We start from the raw sequence: 26309 nt of genomic DNA, 5'->3' as shown, positions 1-26309 counted from the left end.
CTGCATATGGTCAGTTTTAAATCGAGGCAAGCTACTGGCAAACAAGTTGATGGTACGTGTGTTTCAACAGTTTAGTTTATAATCAGCATTTCGCGAACTCTATGGTCGTTATAACGATCTAGTTTGCCAATACAACTTATCATTGGTTCAAATGCAGGGGATGCTTACTCATAATAGGCACTTGATCCCACCTCTGGTGTGTCCAGGGGTGCGTGTTTTTCCAACTATCTATTTTGTATTGCTTATAGGAGTTATAAGATTCATCACTGTTCGTTAGCTTCACCTTTCATCTACATGCATGGATGTTTTAAGAATGGCTAATGCATCTTCTGTATTTCCGCTTTGATGTTTGCTCATGAGGCTAGCTCAGATGAGAAGATGAAGGCGCTAAATGATTATTCTTACTTTAACTTCGCATGGTATGAATGTCATATGGTCAAGAAATTTTCAAATTTCATATATTCACGCTCATAATTCGTTAATGTTGGCACTATATGGCATGCATGATTTCTGTCACATACAGCTAGAGATACGTAAATGGTAATTCAATGCTCTTCTGATTATATGTCATATAAAGAAATGACGTATGTAAACTGTACACGTACATATTTTAGAGGAATTAGCGTTTTAGCACCTTTGATGGTTAAACAAGAGCGCTAATTTAAGGTGCTAATATATATATATATATATATATATATATATATATATATATATATAACATCTTTCTTATTTATTATCAAATACAGCACAACTTCCCATACTTGTGTAACAATATTTCATTATCACCTGCATATGATACTTTTATCTTTTATAACTAATTCCATATGCAAAAGCATGTTCGGAGCATGATCAATTTTTAAATCGAAACAAGCTACTGATGAATTAATAATGTTACAGGAGTTTCAAGAGTCTCGTTAACATTTCGCAAATTTTATGGTCGATATAATGATTTTATTTGCGAATTCTACCCGCCGTTAGGTTGAATGTTGCCTGACGTGTTTCATACCAATTGTTAGACCGTTCTATACTTACTGATTTTGACTACGGATTACTTCGTTTACATGGTGAAGATGGATGGACCACAGCGGGTGTGACCTGTCAACAGGGAATGTTTACTCTTCCTAGGTACTTGATCCTAACTCTGGTGTTTCTAGGGGTCATACATGTCCTACTCTTCACTTTGGATTCTTTGTGGGTTTTATGAGATCAATTACCGTTTGCTATCTTGTCTTGTTCATAATGGCAACGCCAAGTAATCCACCAGCTCTGAATGCGCGAAAAAATGGAATACGCTTTGTGCAAATACTGTATGCAATGGTCATTTGCATTGAGTAGCAACACCCTTTATTCCAGTGCATTTAAAACAACCGGTATGAGATTTATGTAAGGCTTTTCCCAATTCCTTTTCCAGCTCGATTATTGAACAGTTCCTGGGTTGTTGTTATTTTTTGTTTTGAAAAAGGTATTATGATGAATGACATACAAATTTTATTATCAAAACATAATAAATAAAATAATAAAGCTCGGTATATAACACACAATATCCATATCAAATATATGTGATTCTTAATCACTCTTTGGCACTAGTATATATTTGTCAGAGGAACTTTTACAAGTGGTTTTGATCATTTAAATTCACGTTATCAAATCCATTTTCATCCGAATTAGATTGGACATATGTTTCTGATGTTTTCTGTAAAAGAAAGAAGTAATAAATCACAACACGTGATTAGTCTTACATGTAAGTCAATATTCAAATCACAAACATTCAAAGGTGCTAAAAAGAATAAATGTTGCATATCTTTATCTTTACAAAAGCATCGTTGTTTTTAGAAAGTTAAAGTTAATAAAAAATGATTAAAAAGTGCTTGTTATAAAAACAAATACCAAAGTGTCGTAAACATATAGCAAAACATTCATAAACCTGATGTGATGTTTAGAAGGAAATGGAAAAAAAATCAAGATAAAGCCATAGAACTGGATTTTGCTCTTTGAAATATTACTAGTGAATGAAATATCAAATTCATTAAATGAGAAATATGAGATGCATTAACACAAATGAAAGAAATTTAAGCTCACATAAATGCAGCTGGTGTATTCAATACCCTACCTTCTTCACCACCGTGTGCCTGACATGTATTTTCATAAAGCACAAGTTATCAATTAACAGTATCTACTAGATTCATGGTACTACAAACAAATGCGTTTATCCTGTTAAAGACCTTCCAACAAACTACACATATCACGGTACTTGCAGAAAATTTTAAATGCTTACCAGCGTATTCTGAGACAGGGATTGACTTCTAAAAGGAATGACATCTAATGGCAACATGTCGTCAAAGCACATATTGTCATAGCCACCTGAACAGAAATAGAAAATGTTATACATCAGAAAACTCTTTTACCATAGATGACGTACTATGAAGACATTTACATTTACATTTAACACACACGCACGCACAAACACACACATATCCGTCCTGAAGTAAAGTATATATTGTATTTGACTAGTTCAACATTTATTTCCAGTCACACTGCACTCTGTGATATAGTGTTAATGTAGTTTTCCAAGAAATTATTGAGAATATTTTTTCGGTATTCTTATATTTTAAAAAAAAAAAATTAATAATTTCATGAATAAATTACATATAATTCAATGTTTAATTTACACCAAAGAACAACTTCTTCCACGTTATGAAATACAAACTTTCCATGATTTACATCTGTGTCAGTTTGTATACTTCCTATCGTCTGTTATCCTTCAAAATGAGCGCTTTTGAAAGCAGAAATGTGTATATGAAAGGTGAAGATAACGAACAGTGATATGTGTATAATCAAGGGATTGTAGTACTTTGTGAAACACTGATTATTCCATTATCTACTGTGTATCTGGTGGTGTGAAATATTGCAATGGGAGAATTTCAACACAGGTAAGAAATTGGTAGGACTAGTAAACTAACATCTAAATATTGAAGGAGGTTTGGATATCTGCTCAAGAAGAACAAAAGACAGGTGTATAGCAATCGATACTAGAATTATTCAAGAGAGAGAGAGAGAGAGAGAGAGAGAGAGAGAGAGAGAGAGAGAGAGAGAGAGGGCGTCGTGTTTCATGGTGCTTAGATCATAGGAACTTTAGAAACATCATTTTCTCTGATGAGAGCTCAGTCTGGCTTTCATCCTAACTGTGTAAAGTTCTGGATCACTGTACCAGCACCTCCAGTACGGTTTGAAGTTCATTGTGTGAGGTGGAATATTAATAATGGTAGACACCTCCATGTGCTTTTGGTAGAATCTTACAAGACAACGCTTAAATGATATTCTAGATGGACACCTCTTAAATTGTTAAAGTTTTTAACTGGCCGAGCTATATGTATGTACAGTGCGGACTTAAACCCGATCGAAAACATGTAGGGTATTATGAAGTGTAATCTGAATAAAAAGACCGCAACAGTATAACCACCTGAAGTCGATGTTTGTTTTCTGAAAAAGTTGCAGATACAAAATATCAAATATTGTATTTGTCTAGTTGTATATCACAGTGAGTAAAAAGCAATGGACATCTTCATATCAAACATATATCATTCTCAATAATTTCTGGGAATACTATGAAATTGGACCATCCTAGTGTGCCATTAATTCTTACCATCTATGAAATCTAACTGCTTTGTATATCTTATAAGTCGGACTGTAAAGTAAATTAAATTAGCTAAGTAGAGTTATAAGATTACAACAAAATTTGTACTACAATCACACGATTTATGTCCGGTACCAAATTTTAGCTTACCTGGTTGAACAACACCCTTTTTAATGCTTGAATCTCTATCTTTTTCATTCTAAAGAGAGGTAAAGTTTGCATTGAAATATGAACATTGTCACAATTCTAATAATATGATAACAAAGTGCATATGAATATGACAAAAACTATACTGAAACCTTTTTCAAATTCTCGTGTGCGTTTGAAAATCTTTTTGAATTCTTGGACTGTATTTTACTATTTTCTTGTTGTGATTCAAATAGCCTCATCTTATGAAGAAGTCCCTCTCGAACCTAAAAGTAAATATCTTCGATTATAAGAAAGTGACGGTGGTTCAGATTTGATTTTCTTCTCTTTTAACTTGAATGTCTATCATCACGAAACTAGTATGATACAGCGTATTGATAGTAGAATGTAAAATGGTGCCTACTAATATATCAAAATTCAGAAATACCTTTTTATTGAATACACAATTTGGAAGGAAAATGAATAATCCCTGAAAATAGTTAAAGAATATGCTACATACATGTACATGTCAAAAACATTTGTTTGAAAAAGGTGAAAATAACGAACAGTGATGCAATTTAACCCTATGGACAGTGGTATCATGGTTTGTTTATAAATCATTTAAAGAAAAAGTCTTGCAGTCCCATTCTGTCATTTATAATACAATGATATTTTGTATGGAAAGTTTAAGTAAACTGAAATATAATACACTATAACAAAATGAAATTTTATATAAATTTTAACGATGTATATGTGTGTAATTTTAAATTAATCATGGCTTGTCGAGGGAACATAAATGTGAAACACCATCCTCTGTCTGACGTTTACACGGACAACCTTCAACTTTAAAACAATATTCGTAATACGTTCCATTAGAATGGTACAGTTTTAGAAAGGATGACTGGGGTGTGTTTACATCTAGTAGTAATTTTGAGGACAACAGAACTGGGACTCTTCATCTCATCAAGCATGTACTTCTCTGTTTCGATTTTCATTCAAAGCATAAAATAAATGATAAGAATGTGTTACTGTACCTGAAGGGAATTAAATACTGCAAAAAGGTATTGAAATGCTATCAAATCGTCATTTATAGATAGTATTCCGAATACCCACGTGATGCCCAGCACTGGCAAAAGTGTGCATAAACTGCGCAGGCCAGTTCTGTAAAGAATAAATGTACTTATTCATTTGCTTTATCGTATTAAAGTGTTTTAATTCATTCTCAAACATTTTTTTTTATCTTTGATAGTTTTGTTTCCATCTTTCTTTCTTTATGTCTTTGTCTTTTCATATTGTTGTTGAATGAAGAAGACATCCAGGAATTTCAAACACTCACAAGAAAAACAGAAATCATGGAAGAAAGCGACTATTCAACCACGAAATCATTTTCCACGAATATGGCTATTTTTCTCAAACTACAACAATTGAAACTCAGTGAGGATAAGTGATTCTGACATGACACTTACGTGGCCTTCTTCTTCGTGTTCGACTCGCTCAGCAACCGTGTCGCACACATCACTCGGAAAAGCGAGCATATAATGAATATATTAATCTGAAAGAGAGAGAGGCTCAGTGGTACATTTTATATATACCATGTATATATGTTATAGAAAATCGTTTCACTTGTAGTATATTGTTTAAAAAGTAGGAAAGTTTCTTTTTACGTGAGAAAGTACATAGAAAGTTGTTTGAAGATAGTGTACAATCAAACGCAATAGAGATCAGTTCTTTTAACTTATAAGGTCCTCTCCTTATATTGTACAATACATATATGTCATACACATTAGACAATATAAATATAACCAGGTTAAATAACATAGCACACAGTATCTAAATCTACATAATGCATCTATGAATTTAAAAACAAACCAGCAAAATACTGGCATTTGTTTGTTATGACACATTTACGTTACCCCATAATAGCATCTCTGTTGACTAAATTAGGCAGAAATAGACGATTGAAAAGAATTGTTGTAACCTTTGTTTAACTTTTGCAAGCAAAAAAGATATAATACATATTTTCATTTTTATCAAAGGAACAAAAAGGACTATGTATCATGTTGCACGCGTAAATCATACTAGAGTAAACAATTATACCTTAGTTTAGTGTGAATGTTGTTGACATAACGTTTACCATTTGAAAAGTATTTTGGCGGATTGGAGATATTAGAAGTTTTACAGCGGATAGACTGGATATCTACAAGATATCGTATATTATTGTTTACTTTTCTAATATCATTTCCTCATGAATACGATGCAGTTGCAAGTAATGCGCGCATGAAATTTGATAAATATTGTGCACCTATTTTAACGATGGGCCATTCTAACAGAAATAAATTTCATCGTTTGAACTACAGCGTTTCACATCGGAATACTTTTCATGAAGCGATAGGCGCTATGGCGCAGCATGCAGTATGCTGTCGAAAAGCGTTTCATTCATGCCTTCATGCATTTTCAAAAATGATAGTTACTTCTTAAGGTATTTAATGTTTAACAATCATAATACATATCTAGTAATGGATGGTGGGATTTTTGTAATCACGGTGTCATTATCAATAAGAAATAATACAAAATTTTGATTATGTGCAAATAACAAGACTAAATAAGTAAATTCAACTGCCTACTGAATTGAATAATATGCTTCAGGAAGAGAGACTACGCTACGTTTAGCACTTCCTTCTACTTATGTTTAGAAACGAACGTCGAACTCAGTGGAAAGCACCTCGTGCTCAAATGATATGCAATCCTCTAGGGGCGATACGTATCAATATATTGACCTCATTCAAAGGCTAAACATGTATTTGTATATTACTATCACAATTTCGCTTTGCTTATTATCACCTAGCTACTTACACAAATAATAAGTAAAACAGGTCCAACGAAGCCATATAAGGAACCGCTTTCTGTTGACAACCAGCAGCTGAAACACAATACATTTGATTAGATATCCATTTTTTCGTAATTTAGATTAATGTTCAGCACACGGGTAATGTTTTACGTACACGTGACTTTGATTGTACTCCCGAGTGTACGTCGATCCCACCGTTATGCCTGTTATCAAAATTGGAATAACTGAAAAAAAAAATAAAGATTGTTCACTGAAAGATATACTCTAATCGATCAAATGATAAAGACCATCCGCCAAATGTTTTGCAGATTGTATGTATTGTAATGCTTTCTATACCGCAAGTGGAAATCAATATTTATTGTAATTTTGAATATAATATAGCCATTATCAATTATGGTTTTATGATACATACTCCATGCAATGGGCAGTATCCTCTTCATATTAAGCCTCGCTTTGATATCATTGGCTGTGCTAAATGAATAGTATAGAACAGTGATTTGTAGAAAATAGTAGACACCCATCGCCAACATCAGAAAGAACTCCACCAAAAAGAAATACTGCAGGAAAGCGGCGATTACTGTACATAATATCTGTAAAAAAAATAAAAAAAAAAAATACTCAATACAGGACCGGCAATAATATCAGCTCTCTACCTCCCTATATATTTATATGTCTAGGACGGTGCTTTATACGGTGTTTCTTTATTGGGTAACTATCATATCGTATTTCTTTCAATGTATTGATAAGATAAAGAAGCTTTGTTAAGAGAAGAGAAAGATAACGATTTCCACACGCCGTGACTAACATATAAAACCCCAAGTACGATCACTATGGATTTACCTTGTTTTCAGTTCTGCTGACTCCAAGTAGAAAAAGGAGATATCCCAGAGAGATGCTGAGACAGAGGTGCACCAGAACCAGATTCTGATCGTTCTTCACGTACCTAGAAAGTAAAAAGATTGTTGGAAAAGACAGAAAATTTAATAGTTCAAAATACTTAGCAATAGGGAAAATTACAAATCCAAAATGACTAAACAACAATCTGACAAGCATAAATACCTCCATAAAATGATGAATATGAAAAATGTGACTGTTGAAAGAACCACGGTAATAGAGCAACCAATCAGTGAGATCAGTGTCAAGACGTCATCTTCTTTCTCCTTAATCACAAAAACAAAAACATATATATATATATCAGAATTTATAATGTAGAACTTATATTTTGGGATGACTGAACAAAACTTTAAAACAGTTTGCTCCAAAATTATCATAAATGAAACTTGCCTCTGCATATGGACGCATCAAAATGGCGAAGTTTGTCAGGTGATCACATTCACATTTGGTCACGTGATTGTTAACTTTCGTCGTATTGCAACCCTCTGAAGACCAAGACCTAATGGAATATTAGAAATAATGCAATTGAATTGCGTACGAGAATTTTACATGTAACATTTAGTTAATAGGGTTTAGATAAGAAGAAAAACAGTTACCTGAGTGTGAAGTTCCAAAACACACATACCACCTCCGTCTTTTGAAGATTGGTCTGTGAACATACATACATAAGAATATAAATATATATTACTCCTGCTATATAACTCGTAAACTAATTCTTTACAACCTATCTTTCATAATTTGTACTTATCATTTCAAAAGCACGAAGTTCCAATTGTCCAGCATTTAATTTCTAACAAAATTTCAATTTGAAGGAATTTTAAGGAATTAAGGGAAATCTCATCATATTTCAAAGTGCGTTAAATTGTGTAATTGTAAGGAATTAATTTAAACTTCATACTTCAAAGTGCGTATTGGGTATATGCAGTTGAAGGGGTACCATGCGAAATAACATGGCTCTTAACACATGATATATGTATTATAATGCATGACGACAGAAAAAGGATTAAAGTCGTCAAAAACCAATTACCTCTCCTTTGTGTTTGATATTCATCATTATCCCAGGATTCAGTGAAGTTCTCTCCCTTTTATCCATGATATCCATAGACAATACGTCTGAGTTTACATAAAAGTTGTTTGTTGTATTCCTGTTAGAGGAAAACAAATTCAGTTAGCGTAATAGATAAAAAAAACATATATATATATAACATATACGAGAGCAGGTTCACATACCCCACGCCCCCACAATGACTGACAATGATACACATAATGAATGGTATGCTATGCATAAAATACACTAAAATATATTTACATCTCAATGTTTATCTGAATGACAGTATGTTGGAAATATGGAACTACACTGAAGCTTTACTTTGATATCTTATAATCTTATTTTTCTTTTTAAATATGCATGTGATTAATACAAGGGTCAAACTTCTATGTTAAAAAAGGGCATAGCTTTCAGGAAAAAATCAAATAAGAATTTCCAATGAATATGCAAAATCCAGACATCCTATCCATATTAATATAAAGTTACATGAAATTCTATTCAGCAGTTTCAAAGATGTGGTTCTGACAAACTATTCCAATGGCATATTTTATTGTTGCCAAACCTCTGAGTTAACAAGGAATATATATTTTTTTAAAAAAAAACAGCAATCCGAATTTCCTGCAAATACGCACATCCACAAAGTATGTCCTAATACATTAGAAATTTTCATGAAATTCTGTTAAGTTGCACTGACATGAACAGGTCTGGTGGGTTACGTGGGGTATAATAAATAATGGAAGGCTGAACTACATGTACTTACTTCGATAATTCATTTCTGGACGGTAGAAAGCTGTACATCGTATGATACACAGTTGCGGAATAATCAATGTCTATAACAAGAAAAATATTCTGTAATGACGAATATCATTATAGCTTAAATCATTTCAATTTTCTGATTATTCTATGAACGTCATCAATATTTTATAAAGCTCATTTTACCTTCAGTGTTCTGTTCCGACTGGACGGGTAAAACAAGTGAGGATGAATCAGTTGCTGCCCCTGACGGAAACTTCACTGCTTCATTGCGAGATCCACGACCAACTATCATCACTGAGGTATGATCAATAAAATATTTATTAATTTCATTAATTGTGATTAAGATTCATAAAAAGTCAGCATTTATATGCGAAGCTGTAATGTAGTTCTATTATTTGGATATGACTCACGGTAGTTGTTTTCTTCAAATGTTTTGTTGTCCCTGTCCTTCAATCCCTGTGATATCTGATGTCCGAATTCTGATACTGTCGACAAAATTCGTGACGATCCATCTTTAGTCTGTAAAGAACAACCTTGAAATACACCGTGCATGAAATAAATAAAATACTTTGATGACGGTAATACAGTTCATGCTACTAGTTTCACTTTACCTGCTCATTAATATCTTTCCAGTTTTGACTTTGCCTCTCGTTCAAAACGCTATCCACCACTTTTGTAAAGTCCTTTTGAAATAAAGTAATGGAAAATATAAAATATGTCCAATTCAAATTAAAAACAATCAGACACTGTGTATGATATTTCGCGAAGGCTCAATTTCCGTGAATTTAAGCCACAACGAATACACAATTTCTATGAATAATAGCCACAGATTAGAATTTCAGTAAACAATAATAATTAATCATCCTCACTTGATCTGGTAGTTTAGCATCTGCTGCATTTGTTACTTTCAGAATTTTGTCAAGCAATCCAACCGTTTTATCAATATCACCGGAAGTACCAATATTTTTAGCTGTCCAGTTTGTCAAGGCAGACATTTGTCTATCGACAACTGACGATACGAAATCAGTGTCTATCACATTATCTGTGATAATGTTGTCTAACTGAATAAAAAAAAAGGTGTTATGGATTACAATGTGCTTGACAAATTAAAATCTTACATACACAGTACACTCTGTCTGACAAATAACGTATACCGATATACTTTTCCGCCATTACCTCTTCATTGGCCTCCGATAAGATTTTCTCAACACAGTTTATCGTCACGGTGCGGTCCCAGGATCCGTCTGTTTTACACAGTTTGCTCGCATTTCCTTTAAAGTGAAGATGATATATGGATATATTTTCTAAATACATGTTTTATCGGATTACTTTAAGCAAAATAAACAAAATGTTTGTACGTTCTTAGTAATTTCTAATTGATACTAACCCACGTATTGGTTCGGGCAAAGGGCATAATACGTCGTCCCTGTTATTCCATCTCCCCACTCTATCCTAAGCTCATCAACAGTTTTCTTACAGCGAATGTCGTCTGAAATGGGAAGATGTGTACAGTATATCTAGCGAGTACTGGGTGATATTGTCCTTTCTCCTAGTAGAATAAACAATTAGTGGCAGTCTGTTCTTTTGAGTTCAAAATGTGAAGAGTAGATATCCACCCACCTGGCGAATAGACAAATACGTCTGACGCAGCCGCTGTTCTGCCTGACACCCCCAACAAACTGTAGGTCAACGAGCAAAAGTATTTCCCTGTCCGGTATTTCTGGGCATTGGGAATTCTCAGAACGGACTCATTCCCCAAAAAGTCTGTATCAAGAGAAAAATAGCCGAAAGATATATTTCTATGCCTGTCTTGAAATCATCATTTTCGGCTACAAGTCACTTTCAATGTTAAAACACGTTTGTCAGATCCACAAAATCCTTTCTGTTTTTAATCAATTAGGCTACTTTGTGTCATGCGAAAAGTCAGCCTTGTTTAAACTCTAACTAGTGAATTTGTAGTTATTAGTTAATTTTCTGATTTAAGCACAGCCAATTATTTTACATGTAAGATTATATAAGCTGCAATTGTTAATTTGATAAATGAAAATTTCACATAATGGTATTCTTTCTTATTCTGTCATATGTAACGTACAGGAAAAACAAGCTGCTAATTACCAGAATTTTTCTCTCTTGCATTTGAGCAACATTGTGGATATGAATTATAAATATTTTAAAAACAAAATACACAAACTTTTCTGCCTAGATATGATATCCCTGTTTTTGACCCATTCCAACTTTACTGTCGTATTTCGTTGTGCTGAATTTTCAACAAGACACTTTAATTCAATGGTTCCCCCCGTCTGCACGCTCAGTGACAATGGTGATACCCTGGCGGATGGTAGTTCTAGAACTGTTAGGGACATGTTGACTGTGACGGCAATACCCAACCGCTGAATACTAGCTACTACTGTCAGGGTACCTTAAACAAATATTGTTTTAAAGCATAACATGAAATTATAAATTTCTAAACACTTTATGCAGAAATCGTAGAACTGAATTCTATAAAATATTTTAAAGCCCATTATAGATTGAGATACGGTAGACAATGTAAATGTACATTACTACATCGATACATGTACATGTGTATATATACATTATCAAAACATTTGTTCTTCTAGATTTTCCTCATATTATTTGCATTTACACAAGGATACTAATTATATTCTACAAATTATGGAGCAGTAATGAAATGGTACAAAAAGAAAAGATCATGTTATTGCTGTACTAACATTCATGAAATCTCATCTATGATTTTATATCATATATTCTGGAAGAAAAAAACCCCACAAATTTTACGGTCTCCAGATACGCATGTAATCTAATTTTTATTTGATATAACAGTAAAAAAAAACATATGAAATTCACGTAGAAAGTTCAAAAACATATGAATAAGAATGTATATTTGACTCAATTTCAGGAAGATTGTTTTGTTCGAAATGCATAGATACATGTACGTTCATTGCAATGCGATGTGTTTAATCATATTACATTTCTCTCATTACCCTATAGACTCTTATAAGCAGTTTTGAAATTAATTCTGTTCCAGCAAATAATTACATGTATATTACGGTCTATTTTAAATACTTTCAAAATTATTGATAAAAGTTTAAATATTTTAATTTTTTCCTTTCATAAATCCTTCACCACAAAATATAGTCCGTAATAAAATAGTTCTAATAAAGTAAAACCAGACAGTTTGTCATTCAAATGATTTGTCAGTAATTCATCATATTTCAATTTTGAGTGATGTCTAATATTTTTGCATTTAATTGTTCTCAAAGATTTCCTCTTAAGTTATGAATAACTACTTCAACATATTTTAAAATCAACCCACCATTATCATAAGATTTTGCAGACTTTAATCTGAGTTTAGCTTTGTAAAGTCTAAAGGAATCCTCCATCATCTCAATCGTCAGCATGACACGAGAGGAGTTTCTGATCATCAGGTTTCCCCTATACCATGTGATTTCCATCTCGCTTTGTATGAACGAAGTTCCGAACACAATTTCCATGATTGTCTCCTCTCTCTCCACTGTTAGGTAGGTCAAAGTCGAATTTTCCACCAGAAACAATAACGTTGTATCTAGCAAAACAAACCAAGTGTATCTATATTCGTATATTCATTTCTAAACACAAACTTTGTACTGCTTGAAATTGTCAATAGTTTTTACCAGTTTCGCAGAAATTCCCTTCGAAGTGTGGTACACATTCACAAAACCCACGTGATCTATTGTAGATTATACATTTCCCATCGTTAAGACACATACCATCATTACTACAATAATCGCCACCTAAAAGAAATGTACATTACAAGACTGTATTAGCTTGATGTTACGGAAACCATTCCATCGTGTATCTGTGTATATCAAGATTTAACAGCCGTGAATATACCCGTAAGAAAAAGTAAAATAAAGAATAATTACATAGTACATATGCTTTGAATAAAAACAAAATTGGTCACCTAATAGTAATGCCTTTTAAAAACATATTTTAAGCATGACATATATACTCTTTACATTCAATTTATCATGATGGTGAAACATGCGCGATAACGGAATATTCCAAACCTCACATGTAACTCTATATTAATGATTGAACAACATACATGTATATTGCTCTGGAGGTTACATAAAAACTCATTTTACAGGGTTATCAAATACGAATATTCCATCAGTAAAACATAGTTTGTTACCTGATCCAGAACAGTCCGTTTCGTGTGAAACATTGGAATGGCATTCGTTTGGAAAACTAAGCCCCGTTCCGTTGCATGTGAGTCCATCTGGGCATTTCAAACACGATTCAATGTTCGACTGTCCTCGGGAAGGATTGTATGTTGAATTTGGACAAGGAGTGAGAATTCCTGTTCCCTCCAAACAAAAATATCCGGCACGGCAAATATCTCCCCCACGGCCGTTTAACGGTGTTGGAGTGGTCGCTCCTCCTGTACAATAAAATCCAGATGAACATGGTCCCGTGGGAACTGCTAAATTTTCCTCTCCGCAATACAGCCCGGGAGAACATTGCAAACAGGCTTCTTTTGTGCCATTACCGGTATAAGGATTAAAGGTTCCAGTTTCACATGGAAGAGGGTGCACTTGTCCTTCGGGACAGTAAGAACCTGCCGGACAAATGAATACGCTTGATCCATCCGGACAATAGTATCCCTCTGGACAAGTTATATTAAAACCGTCCCTACATAAATGTCCTACTGGACATTCCGCACATATACCAACTTGTTGTGATCCATCCCTGTTAAAACATGGATTCGTTGTGGGTTGTGCTGTCGAATAAAAATAGATATATCAACAAAATGTGTTCTATAAGTTTTTGATATCAAAATCAATCATTTTATATCATCGCATACAAATCAATGATGGTATTAAAGAATTACACGTACCAGGACTTAAGGAACATTGTGCGCTGATGTTTTCACTTTCAGGATTACATTCAAAAGGATAAACTGAGCCCTCTGGACATGTCAGATTTTGAGGGCAAACTTCACAACTTTCACGAGTAGTTTCGGGGTTGAAGTATCCTTGGGGGCAGGGAATCGGTTTTGCGGAACCCCTAGGGCAATAATTACCAACTGTACACATTCCACCCATAACACCATCAACAGGCGTCCCTGTTGTTGATCCTCCGGAACAATAAAATCCCGGAAGACATGGCCCAGTTGGTTTATCTATACCTGGAAGGAAACAGTAATATCCAGGCGGACATGACTGACAATCTGAACTGTTAATACTAGTATTCGAAGGGTTGTAATACCCCGCACTGCACTGGACAGGGTACGTCTGACCAGGAGGACAGTAGTTGCCTGAAGGACAGCTGATTGGATCTGATGAACCAGGTGAGCAATAAAATCCTGGTGGGCACCTGTTTTTCTTTCCTCTGACGCAGAAGAACCCAGAAGGACATGATAAACACGGGTTCCTCCTGTTAGAATCGTCGGATGAGTTATTTGGTTGCCTGTAGGTTCCATTTGGACAGAGAGGATGATGTGGAACTAGAATAAATAGAACATCACTTTAGTTAGCGTTCAGATATTGTCTCATACTAAACTCCATCATTTTACTATACTTAAAAATAATGCAATTAGAACTTTGAAAACCAATCTTTTTTGACAATAGAAATATAGCATGAAAACAGGGTTGTTGTTTTTTCTAAATCAGACATGATGATCTAATTTGAATTTTTAATGTTTAATAATTAGTGATGACACACTCACCTGTGACATCTGGAGTTGGAGTATTCATGGAAGGCAGTCCACATACACCCCCTTCTGTGTCACAAAAGTAATGCACGTTTGTATTAAATGTATGAAATCTTTCATAGATAAAACTGCAAAACAGTGCATGTAATAAGTAACACTTAAATGAAAATTGTGTTGTCTTTTTTCTTTTTTTCCTTTTGTTCGGAAAATATGATTTGCACATGCACTAATGTTCTGTAAACAATATACATACCAAAGCAGTATCTCTGGTTGCATTTAGGAACAGGCTTGAGTTTAAAGGTAAAGAATGAGGAGCAGTTCTTAACCCTAACATCAAACGAGTCCTGACAACAACCATATGCCGTTCTGATGCACATCTGTTTTCGTACTATCCCCTCCTCTACTGACGGGTAAGAACCTAATAATGTCAAAGCATTTAAATTATCACCTCGTTTAATGGACATCATATTTCAACATATTGTAAAAGTCACAATTACAAGTTTTTCAAATGTCTTACCATTTTCAATATGCAAAGAAAAACTTTCGCCTAATGAAAATGAAATTTTCGTTAGATCGTTCAAAAGACTGAAGATAATTTCTAAATACCATAAAGCAGAATTATTAGTGAAGGTGAAGAGATCGCTAAAATTGAATATCGCTAACAATTTATTCCATATTGAAGGTAATAGTTATCTTACTTTGAATTATAAAGTTCCTAAAACTAGTTCTCCTTAAATATAAAAATACCCATTTTTCTGAGGGGAAAATCGCTAGATTTATGTCTCGCAAAAAATTCCACATCAATGGTACGGAGTTTACTTTTGGCTTTTCCCATAATAATTATGATTTTATCAAGAATTCTTGCTGTCATTGTTTCCCCTAGATATAGATCTACATTATGTACAATGATTTCATCGGAAACTATTACGATGTATATTTCTTCTAGTTTGAAATGGTAAGCCGTACCATTCATCCAGATGGGGTTGTCTGTTCCACAGCTCCTAATGGAGGGACATGCCTGGGGTATCCTAAGGTACAATGACTCGTCAGAAGATTGCAGGCGATACCAAGCTTCTTCCAGCCTACTGTCACACAAGTGGTTAGAAATGGAACTAGGACAAGCCGCCGAGCGGTAACCATCATCCGTTAGAATCGTGTACTCAAACGAGTTGGAACATGGGTCTATAACGATGCATAAAAATTTGAGTGCTTTTTTTAATGTGTCTCAGAAATACCTGCAATAGTTTATAATGAAGTTTGTTTCTGGTACCTTTCTTTTCAGGTGAGAACACTTTCAATTGCCAGTATTTCTTATGCTAGTCAAATGTAGTCCAAAGTCTCAGCTTTTTCTCATGAATAAATAGTATCTAGCAAGCGATAACATTGTGATACCTTCGTTCCGTGTCCTTATATATCATACTCCCGTTACGTACACTATTTTTTGTGATGCATTACAATAAATGGACAGAAATTATACAAATAGGAATAATTTTGTTTTGTTTACACGCAATTTGATTGGTCGAGTAATGCACGTAATTTTTCAATAACAGTATAGGTCATTATCGCTTCACATCTTGTTCATAATTCATGCTGAAAACATTTTTCAAAACGCTTTTCTCAAGTAATGAATTTGAAGTAAATCATGAAAAATGAATTTGATGGTAAAATATTTCAATGCGTTTACAAAACGTATCGCAGATTAAGCTTCTTTTGTTTTTGCTTTTATTATTATTATTATTTACAAAACTCGTAGTTCATAAGCGTGATCCGTATCAAAATGTGTTATAACCCATGAATATACTGAACAAAATTCAGTCAATGGGACGAGTGAATATGAGTTACCGTACCTATACTGAATTCTAAAACTTAAGAAAAACCTGACAGAGATAGATTGCTGGAACCAGTAAATGTTCTACCAAACCCATATTTTGCTCCTCACCAAAATATCAACTGAGCTGAGAAGCAGATACTTCAAACGTATTGTGTCACTCACAACATATGCGAGAAGAGGTGTAAATGAAATAGAGGTTCTAAGAAATTACAAAACCTTTTTCTCCAAAGTCAACGACAAAATGTATGCTTTTCCAACACTATACAATACCATTCTTCACAAAAAATTAAAACTAGGATTTTTGACATCATAGCTACTTATTCAATAAAATTGGAGCACGGTAATATTCGCATCTTGTGATAAGCCATCCACAAAATTACTTTGTTAAACACCACTCTAATTCTACGCACAAGTACTCTGAATTTTATATTAGATTGTATCATATTGCTGGAGTTGCTCATTGACAATATGTCAATAGTTTTTGGTGATCATGTCTCCGAAAAATCAGTTGAAATTCCCATGTGCACGAATTGTGCTCCTTCGTTAGCTGACCTGTTTTTATATTCCTACAAAGCAGAATTTATTCAAAGGCTTCTACATGAGAAGAAAAAAAAATCTTGCTGTGGCCTTCAACTCGACATTTAGATTTTCGATGACGTTTTCTCTATTAACAATATAATAATTTTCATTCATATGTAAATTTGATACATCCCAGAGAACTCGAAATAAAATACACCACAAACTATTTGATAACTGCTTCGTACTTAGATATTTTGTTGAATGTATAGATGTTAATGGCAAAATAACAACTCAACTTTATGACAAATGGTATAGTTCAGCTTCTCCATCATCAACTTCCCGTATTTATGTAGCAATATTCCATTTTCGCCTGCAAATGGCGTTTTTGTCTCTCCACTGATTCCATGCGCACGGTGTTTTTCTGTGTATAGTCAGTTTTTAAATCGAGGCAGACCACTGACAAATAAGTTGATGTTACAGGGGTTTCGGCAGTATCATTTAAAGTCAACATTTCACAAATCTTATGGTCGTTATAACTATCTAATTTACCAATACAACCTTCATTGGGCAAATTACTGTCTTAATCAATTTAATGGCACCTGTTGCAATAATAGCAATATACGAAAGACTCAAATGTTGTTTTTTCTTTTCTTTTTTCTTTTTTTTTCCATTATATAAAATGTTCTACAGTAATAAAGTACTAGAAAAATGGCTTTGTGCAACCAAATATTTTCAGTAAAGCATCATTTTTCAACGTGGTAGTGGTTCAACTTGAGAAATTGACTTCGTAATTGTCTGAAAATCCTTAACAAATAAAACGAGAGTATAGTAGATTTATCCAAACCTGGAAAATTCTAAATCATAGAAAAGTGGAAGGGGCAACCAGCTGGTAAATCATACTTTACATGCAATTATAAAGGACTTCGCATGTACAATGTACTTATGAAAAAGAGATAGTCCCTTGTTGTTGCATGCCTGCATCATTATGGCTCATTATCTATTCCATATTACATGATGACAATACAGCATTATCTAAGATATATGAATGTTTATTTTACCTATTTAAAAGTGAATGATAACTAGTATTGATGATGAAGCTAAAATGATAATTAATAAAGATATTTGTGATAAATTGTCCCCGAACGTGAAACAAACATCCAATTCATCATCATCATATTTAAAGTTGTTTGAAGTAATCCCTGCATAAGTAATAATCAGATGGAATGCCCAACAGTGACGAAAACTGAGGAATTCATATCTTCCATCAAATTGATAATATCAAATTGAACAATTCTGTCTAACATGACTTCTTTGAAAGATACTGTCTCATTTATAATAGCCAGAATGTGTCCCAATTGAAACGCATTAAACAGCTAAGTAGGTTGTATGCGGTTGCCCAAGGATATCGACTCGATTACCTTTGATTTTAGAGCAAGTAATATAGATGACTTTAAAGCTCATCAAACGCACATTTCCCGTTACTGCACATGGCAGGTTAAAGAACTGGGATCTAGTTTTCTCTGATTTTTTTCACGATACTTGCTAACAATATGCAGGAGAAAATGTGTCGTGTCGTGAATGTATTAAGATCTTTCTTTCCTTATTGATTAGGTCATATATGTCTGCTCCTAATGAATACAATTCTATTTGATATAAAATACAAATAATTTCCTTGTGGTCGTATATATATATATATATATATATATATATATATATATATATATATATAAAGTGGGTGACTAATTTATCTAATCCTTTACATTTATGAATTAAATGCATTATTATTCAATTCCGAATTTGAAGTCTTCATAGTCTTTCCTAGTAACGTTACGAATAGTAAATCATGAATATTAATGATCGCCAATTTCGATGCAAAATAATTCATTACCATTAATGTCATTGACAGGCACTTGGTCAAGTTAATAAGGCCAGGGACCTGTCATAATGCTTTCTTGCGTGCAGCAGACATTTATGTATGAAAAAGCGAAGATAAAGAACAATTACTAATTTGGTTAATCCTTTCAAATAGAAAATTGCGTAATGGGGAAACGCGGGCCCCTGCACATACCAGAGATGGGATAATGTGTCCACAAGGATTACATTTGTGCATCCCCTAATGACCGGCTGTGAGCCCTATATCAGGTACATGGAGTAATATGTAGTCAAAATGAGTATGTAAAGAACGATCCAACATAACAATGGTGTGAAACATGTCAAACAGCATTCGACCTAATGAAAAAAGGTATTTGCAAATACGATAATTCTAAAGACCATAGAATATGTGAAATCTTGACTTTGAATGAGATTGTTGAAGCCCCTGTAACATCAACTTATTTATCAGTAGCTTTTGTCGATTGCAAAGCTAATCATATGCAGAACATGCTCTCGCGTATCGTATTATTTAAGTGACATAAACGCCATCTGCAGGTGATAATGGTATAGTGCTACGTGAATATCGGAAGTTGTCGATGAAGAAGCTAAATCGGGGTGATTTGTTATAAAGTGGTGTTGTTAATTTGTCATTACGTCTATGTTCACTAAAATATCCAAATACGAAGCAGTTATGGAAGACTCTGTGATGTCTTTTATTTCGAGTTCATGGAATCTAAATGAAAATAAGTATTGCTAATAGATAAAAAGTCGTCAATATTTTAAAGGTCGAGTCGAAGGTCACAGGAAGAGATTTTTTATTCTCAAGTAGAGGCTTTTGAATAAAGTCTTCCTCATAAGAATATAAAACACAGACGAGGTGATAAATTCCTGCCTATGGGAATTCCAGCAGTTTGTTGGAAGACCTATATGATACTCTTTAAAATTACATTCGTTTAAATTATTCCTTCTATGATTAATTTGGGCTGATTATTAAAGATCTTTATTTTTATTTTGGGGTGTTATAAATCATAAGCTGAAACAAACCTTTGTGTGCTTGAGAATCTCGAAACTACTCGTTCAAATCCATATTTCACACAAATCTACAATTGTTTTTTTAAATGTTTAAAATGCTGTCCCCATACCCTCCAAAAATCATTAAAAGCAGGAAAGTAAATTAACAAGATATCGTCTTTTTTCTCTAAGCGATGTGTCTCAAGATTTTTGTTTTAATGGAAGTATTTTTTGCATTTTTTTTTTTTTTTTTTTTTTGAAAAATAGATGAACCAGGTGTGAGGCATATGAACAAACTTGAATTATTCAATACATGGAATATTTCCTTAAGCTATGCGCTTGTTACGCGAGCTAAATTATTCTACGACACATTTATACTAATGTAAATTTCATTTCGGAATTGAAATGTCTGCAAAGATAATGAAAAATTGAGATTTGTAAGTAAAATAACTCGGGATACATATATATAGTCAATGAGTTATTTACCTTACATATCAACCATTTGCCTCGATCGCAAACAGAAGTTATTCATCAAAATCATGTAAGTTGTCATCACTAACCAGATATTGCTCATGTAATTTACTGGCGCAATTTCAAATCGGAGAAGTTATCAGAAAACAAAAATTGAAACATAATTGAACTGATAAAGTTGTAAATAACACTTAAACAGTTTATTGAAGTTTATATAGACGACAAAAACGATCAAGGGTGTGTTTGTATTAGACACTGGGAAGAACCAAAATGACTAAGGGTGGGGTTGTATTAGACACTGGAAGGGAGTAAAACGACTAAGGGTGGGGTTGTATTAGACACTGGAAGGGAGTAAAACGACTAAGGGTGGGGTTGTATTAGACACTGGGAAGGGCAGACACGATTACGAGTGTGTTTGTATTGGATACTGATGGGAGCCAAAACGATTAAGGGTGTTCTTGTATAGGATACTGATAGAGACGAAAATGATCAAGGGTGCGTATGTATAAGACACTCAGAGGGTCCAAAATGAGGAGGTGTGAGTTTGTGTATAACACTGCTGGCAAGGACCAAAGCTGTGTTTGTATAGAATACTGGGAGGGAGAAACGTTCAAGGATGCATTTGTATACACCATTGATTTAAGGTCCAAAATGAGAACTTGAAAGTGTGTCTTTGTATAGAGCAATAGGAGGGGCAAACATGATTAACCATGTGCTTACATAGGACTCAGGAAGGAACCAAAATTATCAAATAAGTCTTTCATACTGACAGCAGCCAAAACGACCAAGGTGTGTGTATGTGTACGAAACATGGAGAGTGCCAAAAGTATCAAGGGAATATATGTAATAGCCTAAGACACTCGGAAGATGAGGACAAAGTATTAAAGATCTGTTTTATAACGAGTATACATTGGACATTAAGAGGGACAAAACGATTTAGTGCGAGTTTACATAAGCAATGAGAAGTACCAAGAGGATCAAGGGTGAGTTTGATTGGAATACTGGAAAGTACAAAAACAATTAAGGATGTGTTCATATAGATCTAGACAATGGAAGGGACCATATTATCAAACGTGTGTTTTTATGGGACACTGATGCGGACAAAAAAACGACCAAGGTCGTATTTGTATGGACTAAAACGATCAACAGCGCATTTAAATTGGACATGGTGTGTTTTTAAAACTCTATAAAGCATTCTTGCAGTAGGTTTGATAATTGTAGAAAATAAAATTAATTAACTTGTTTGAATGGTTGGATCCCTTTCCCCACGTACCAAGAATATCGTTGTTGTAAAAATGACTTTCTTACAAGTTTAATGTCCTCAAACTCCTTCTGTTTTGTGTATGTGGTTTTATTTATCGTTTTGTAATAAACCTGGTGACTGGATGTTATCGAATCCATAGATCTTGAACCTTCGCTCACTTCGTACTTGGTTACCTTTCACCAATGTAAAAGGGTTTAAAAGTCAAGAAATTCTTTCCTAAAGAGGACACGCATCATCTAGAGGATTAATATGATAGTGCATCCATTAATGTCCTCAGTGTCAACATACCATTGCTGGGTTTCAGTCTTTCATATTGGTTACCTTTAAATTAAACAATTTATAAAAGCAATCTAAATCACGATGGCATTCTTTTGTATTATTGACTTCTAACGCAAATTTCACGCTCTGATTTTCAAATACGTTGAGAGTAAGGGTTATTATAAGAATTTAGGAGCTGTATATTTGTCCCTTAGTTTGTACATATTTTATACCATACTAAAAGAACCTAAGCTGATAATTTATCGTTGTAAATTGTAATCCAGTCTCTTTATGATGTAGGTTTAGTCAAACATACATGTAATATCAGAGGTAATATTTTGCTTAGGCTGATGACAGAGGAAATTCGTGTGCACTCTTATCTCCATCTTGTTTGTAAGTAATATGTGAGAGAAAACGCCGGGGGTGTCGTAAGTGTTTCATCGTTTTAAGATACATCACTCCATACGTTTGATGCAATATCGCTGTTTCAAGCCATTAACTTTAAGCCTGTCTTTCCAAGGTGAATTTATAGTCCGGTAGACAGAACTCTCCCTTTTTTCAGGTAAAATGATCTTTAAAGGAAGTGGTTATGCTTTCCGGCGTATCTGTTTACGTCTTCGTTTTTACATTTGTTATTACTGTCAATCATCCACATTTACACAAATCTTGGAATGTGCGATTAAAATTTAAGGTTGTTTTTACTCCCAAAGAATGAGGTGATGATTATGACGAATACCAGTCTAATCGTTATACCTTATCTTGATAAAAGACAATTATCAGCTCCTTATCCTTATATACATGCATTGGGTGTTGGCGACTGTTCTATGCGGATGTATCAGGCAAATTTTACCGGCTATGGAAAATGCACATATTAATGATCCACATCGCTTGAATGATTTCACTATCAAACACCTGTTGTTCCTTTGTAAGTAAATTTGTTGAAAATCAATATGATCATACTACATAAAGGTGTTTTAGAGAGAGTTCAAGTGTTCTATGATAGATCGCTTTACTTTCTCAAAACTTTTTCACCGACGTTCTGTTAGAAATATCGCAATTCACCAACTTTATTTCCATTTTACATGAATCTTTCACATTTTGTTAAAAAATGAAGACTAAGTTACTAACTTTAAGCGATTACAATAAAATCTTAAGGTACACCACATCATGACACAATAGGTTATAGTCCTACCTAATGACGAGGAATTTTCCGCCCCGCTTACGAAATCGGTCGTGGCCCCATCTATCTCAGAAGGTTTAGGGGCATCTGTCACGAACTCCTGACAATTTGAACACTTTATCACAATCACGAAGAATAATCCAAAAGTTCTTTTACTAGATATCTCCATTCCTGACATATCTCTGTAAAAAAGACGAAGCTGTACCATGAGAAGTGATTCGATAAATAACACGGGGAAGTTTGCAGAAATAACAAATTTGATATCTTGCGGGCTGAGGACAGACTGACGGGAGATGAGTAAGAGTCACATTGAAGCAGTTTTAACACATATCAGGTACAAAGACACCAAGACTAATTTATTTTCCTTCCTTTTCAAACCGGATTCCAATTGTTAACGTAGGAGTGCATAATTATTTTTAAGATACAGGTATATTAAATGACCTACCTTTGTTAATGAGCCGCTTTCATAAGTGAGGTTTGTATAAATCACAGAACAGACTTAGAGTGTTGACTTAAGTTGCATGTGTGCTGAGATAAGGTTTATTGCTCCAGGTAATGTGATCCACAAAATCAGAATATTGATAAACGCGGTATCGAAAAGTATGTCCCCTTTTGTTTGTGGAGAGTTTAAGGGACACTCCCATAAACTATCACAGTATCAAGTTACATCGGACAGTAAAATGTCCGTTGCTCTCTAGGTGGGCGTTTACAAATAATTTCTTAAGCAGGATCCTCCAGGCAGTACGAGTGCTGGCTTTCAACTTCTTCAAAACCCCGGCAAAACAGTGCGTGTCGACGCCCCTCGTTTCTACGATACGTATCAAAATTCTCTGGTGACGCGTGCCGACAATTATTCAATTTCGTCGCAAGTGATCAATTATAAAGGGGGAAATATTTTGGCTTTTTTATGATTAATTACAAGAAATCATCCACGCGTTATTGGAGAAGTATTGCTTGAGCGGTGTCTGTGAAAAACATTTTTAAAAATATAAACTTGTGTACTGTTTTCGACAGTACTGTTTGACAGTGAAATATATACCATTTTTAGAGTCCACACTTTCGCTTTTACAAATGATTTATAGATGTAGCTCGATCCATGAATAAAAGAAGATAACATGTGACTTGATTTAGGGCTTTAACTTTCGTTTTCTCAGTGTGTGATCCCCTGGGGACAGGATGCCATCGATTCAGACTCACGGGACGAAGTGTCAGTGCGCAAAAATGACACGATTGCCAACTAGTTTATTCTCAGAAAAAAAAGAAACGAAGTCGGGTTTGTTCATGTACATGCATGGGGGATACTTAAAATCCTGTTTGTCTAGAGTTTCGTTTGTTTGTGCATGTTCCTAGTTTACATTCAAATTATGTAACTCGACTGGCAGGTACTAATTTGACGTCCACGTGCTCTCGGTGTTATATATATATATATATATATATATATATATATATATTATAATAAGTAATTGTCGTCCTGTAAACAAAGTATTCATAGTTTGTTTACAGGAGGACATGTTTACTATATATATTCAAAACGTTGAGAGCCTGTGACAACGTATGCATAATAAATATAAAAATATTTTCACCATGACATATTAGATTTCTATACTATAATATACACCAATGCTGTTCAGATCGACCCTCTTGAGCCAGCTGATATCATACACTCCCCGCACTCTCTTCATAAAGAGAACAAAATACTTCACATTGCTAACAAATTACGTGTTTCCGAGCAACAAGAGGCTTATGCCATTTTTATATTACATGCGTTTCCTTTATAAATCATCTGAGAGACATCAATAAGACTTAAACAACAATCGTTGTCCTTTTAACAAATGCAGGTCCTTCAAAACAAGAGTAGGTGTTGACGTTGAATGATTCCTCCCTATTCTAGAATAGATGTCGTAAATTGAAATTTCGCCCCCTACAAACGTGATATATTAAATTCAATTGAAAGATTTCTTACCGATTGAAATAATGAAAATATGTATATACATGTGTAATGATATCAAATACATATTAAAAGATGGTGTGTTGTATCTGCAAAGAAGTTGTAATTATAATTATGACACTGCCCACTGTGTTCCTTCGCATCGTAATTATTACAATTGTATAATTATATACAATAATTATGACAGTGATCGATGTATTTCATTGTATCGTAATTATAACAATTACATAATTATATACATTAATTAGGACACTGCCCGCTGTATTTCTCAGCGCACTGTTGATTTGTGGGTATGTTCTTTTACGTCCCATTCAAGAAATTTCCACTCCTCTAGAGAGAGGTCAACAGCTGTAGGTAGATAGAAATAAACCACATAAAATGAAATGCACTCGTGTATTATAAGTATATACATTCAAATAAACCTGGAGCCCGTTTTACAAAACAAGTTACGGCAAAGTCGCAAGTCTTAAGTTGTATTACAAAGTTATTACTTTAAGTGAATGAAGTAAAACTTTTCGGAGGCTTAATTTTCAACATTTAAAAAAAAAATATTTTGCATTTGGAGTGAATGACCTTACAATAAACCGGAAAATTCCAGTATGTAAAGTTTTGTCGTAAGTCGTAAGTTCTTTTGTAAAACACGCCCCCTTGTATACGAATAAGGGGACGCAATCCATGTCGTGGATACATGTTATCACTTTTTAAATATCATATTCCGCTTCTTTTTTTACTGAAGAGGTGAATGTTTTGCTTTTTTCATTTGTAGTTTTGTTTTGTTTTTTCTTCTGTGTTATCTATATATCGGTGCATTGAATATCTATACCTTAATAACCGTAACCCTATTTTACACGTAGTGTGTTGTATGCAATGATGATAAAAATAATCAACATGCAATTTGAATGTTAAGAACACTACATCTAACTTATGACATTTCCT

At 34.0% G+C, this 26309-nt stretch overlaps 1 protein-coding gene across 9 annotated transcripts; it reads right to left on the bottom strand.

The window, feature by feature from the left end:
* Positions 1-1465: 1465 nt before the first annotated feature.
* LOC125673109 (adhesion G-protein coupled receptor F3-like) lies at positions 1466-24539 on the bottom strand. 9 transcript variants are annotated; one of them, XM_056160644.1, is made up of 36 exons: positions 23871-24532; positions 23438-23607; positions 15986-16201; positions 15537-15566; positions 15273-15437; positions 15035-15088; positions 14204-14812; positions 13499-14086; positions 12978-13097; positions 12641-12889; positions 11498-11725; positions 10927-11070; positions 10694-10795; positions 10483-10577; positions 10176-10367; positions 9918-9989; positions 9717-9825; positions 9490-9600; positions 9311-9380; positions 8530-8647; positions 8099-8151; positions 7893-8001; positions 7668-7768; positions 7449-7551; positions 7021-7198; positions 6763-6832; positions 6614-6680; positions 5227-5312; positions 4795-4921; positions 4209-4250; positions 3934-4047; positions 3785-3833; positions 3644-3685; positions 2276-2361; positions 2080-2129; positions 1466-1693 (listed from the first exon to the last, which is right to left on the bottom strand). In XM_056160644.1, the coding sequence occupies exons 2-36, from the start codon at positions 23601-23603 to the stop codon at positions 1636-1638; spliced, it is 4773 nt and encodes a 1590-aa protein (XP_056016619.1). In that variant the 5' UTR covers positions 23604-23607; positions 23871-24532; the 3' UTR covers positions 1466-1635. The 9 variants fall into 9 exon arrangements, with proteins under 9 accessions (XP_056016619.1, XP_056016621.1, XP_048765395.2 ...); XM_056160646.1 differs by lacking the exon at positions 15537-15566 and having other exon boundaries at positions 23871-24539; XM_048909438.2 differs by lacking the exon at positions 23871-24532 and having other exon boundaries at positions 23438-23720.
* Positions 24540-26309: the final 1770 nt, after the last annotated feature.

The sequence above is a fragment of the Ostrea edulis genome, chromosome 3, assembly GCF_947568905.1.
Source record: "Ostrea edulis chromosome 3, xbOstEdul1.1, whole genome shotgun sequence".
NCBI classification, from domain to species: domain Eukaryota; kingdom Metazoa; phylum Mollusca; class Bivalvia; order Ostreida; family Ostreidae; genus Ostrea; species Ostrea edulis.
The sequence above is the reverse complement of the archived record's forward strand: the minus strand, read 5'-3'. Positions and strand labels throughout refer to the sequence as shown.

Bases quoted from the DNA above. Each gene is read 5' to 3' on its own strand.
- LOC125673109 (XM_048909438.2), bottom strand. From the start codon at position 23,633: ATGGTACAGCTTCGTCTTTTTTACAGAGATATGTCAGGAATGGAGATA. The intron at 16,202-23,437 runs GTAGGACTATAA...GCATCGTTATAG, and splicing joins GGAAAATTCCTCGTCATTAG to ACCCATGTTCCAACTCGTTT. The intron at 7,199-7,448 runs GTAAATCCATAG...TTTTTTTTACAG, and splicing joins TCAGCAGAACTGAAAACAAG to ATATTATGTACAGTAATCGC.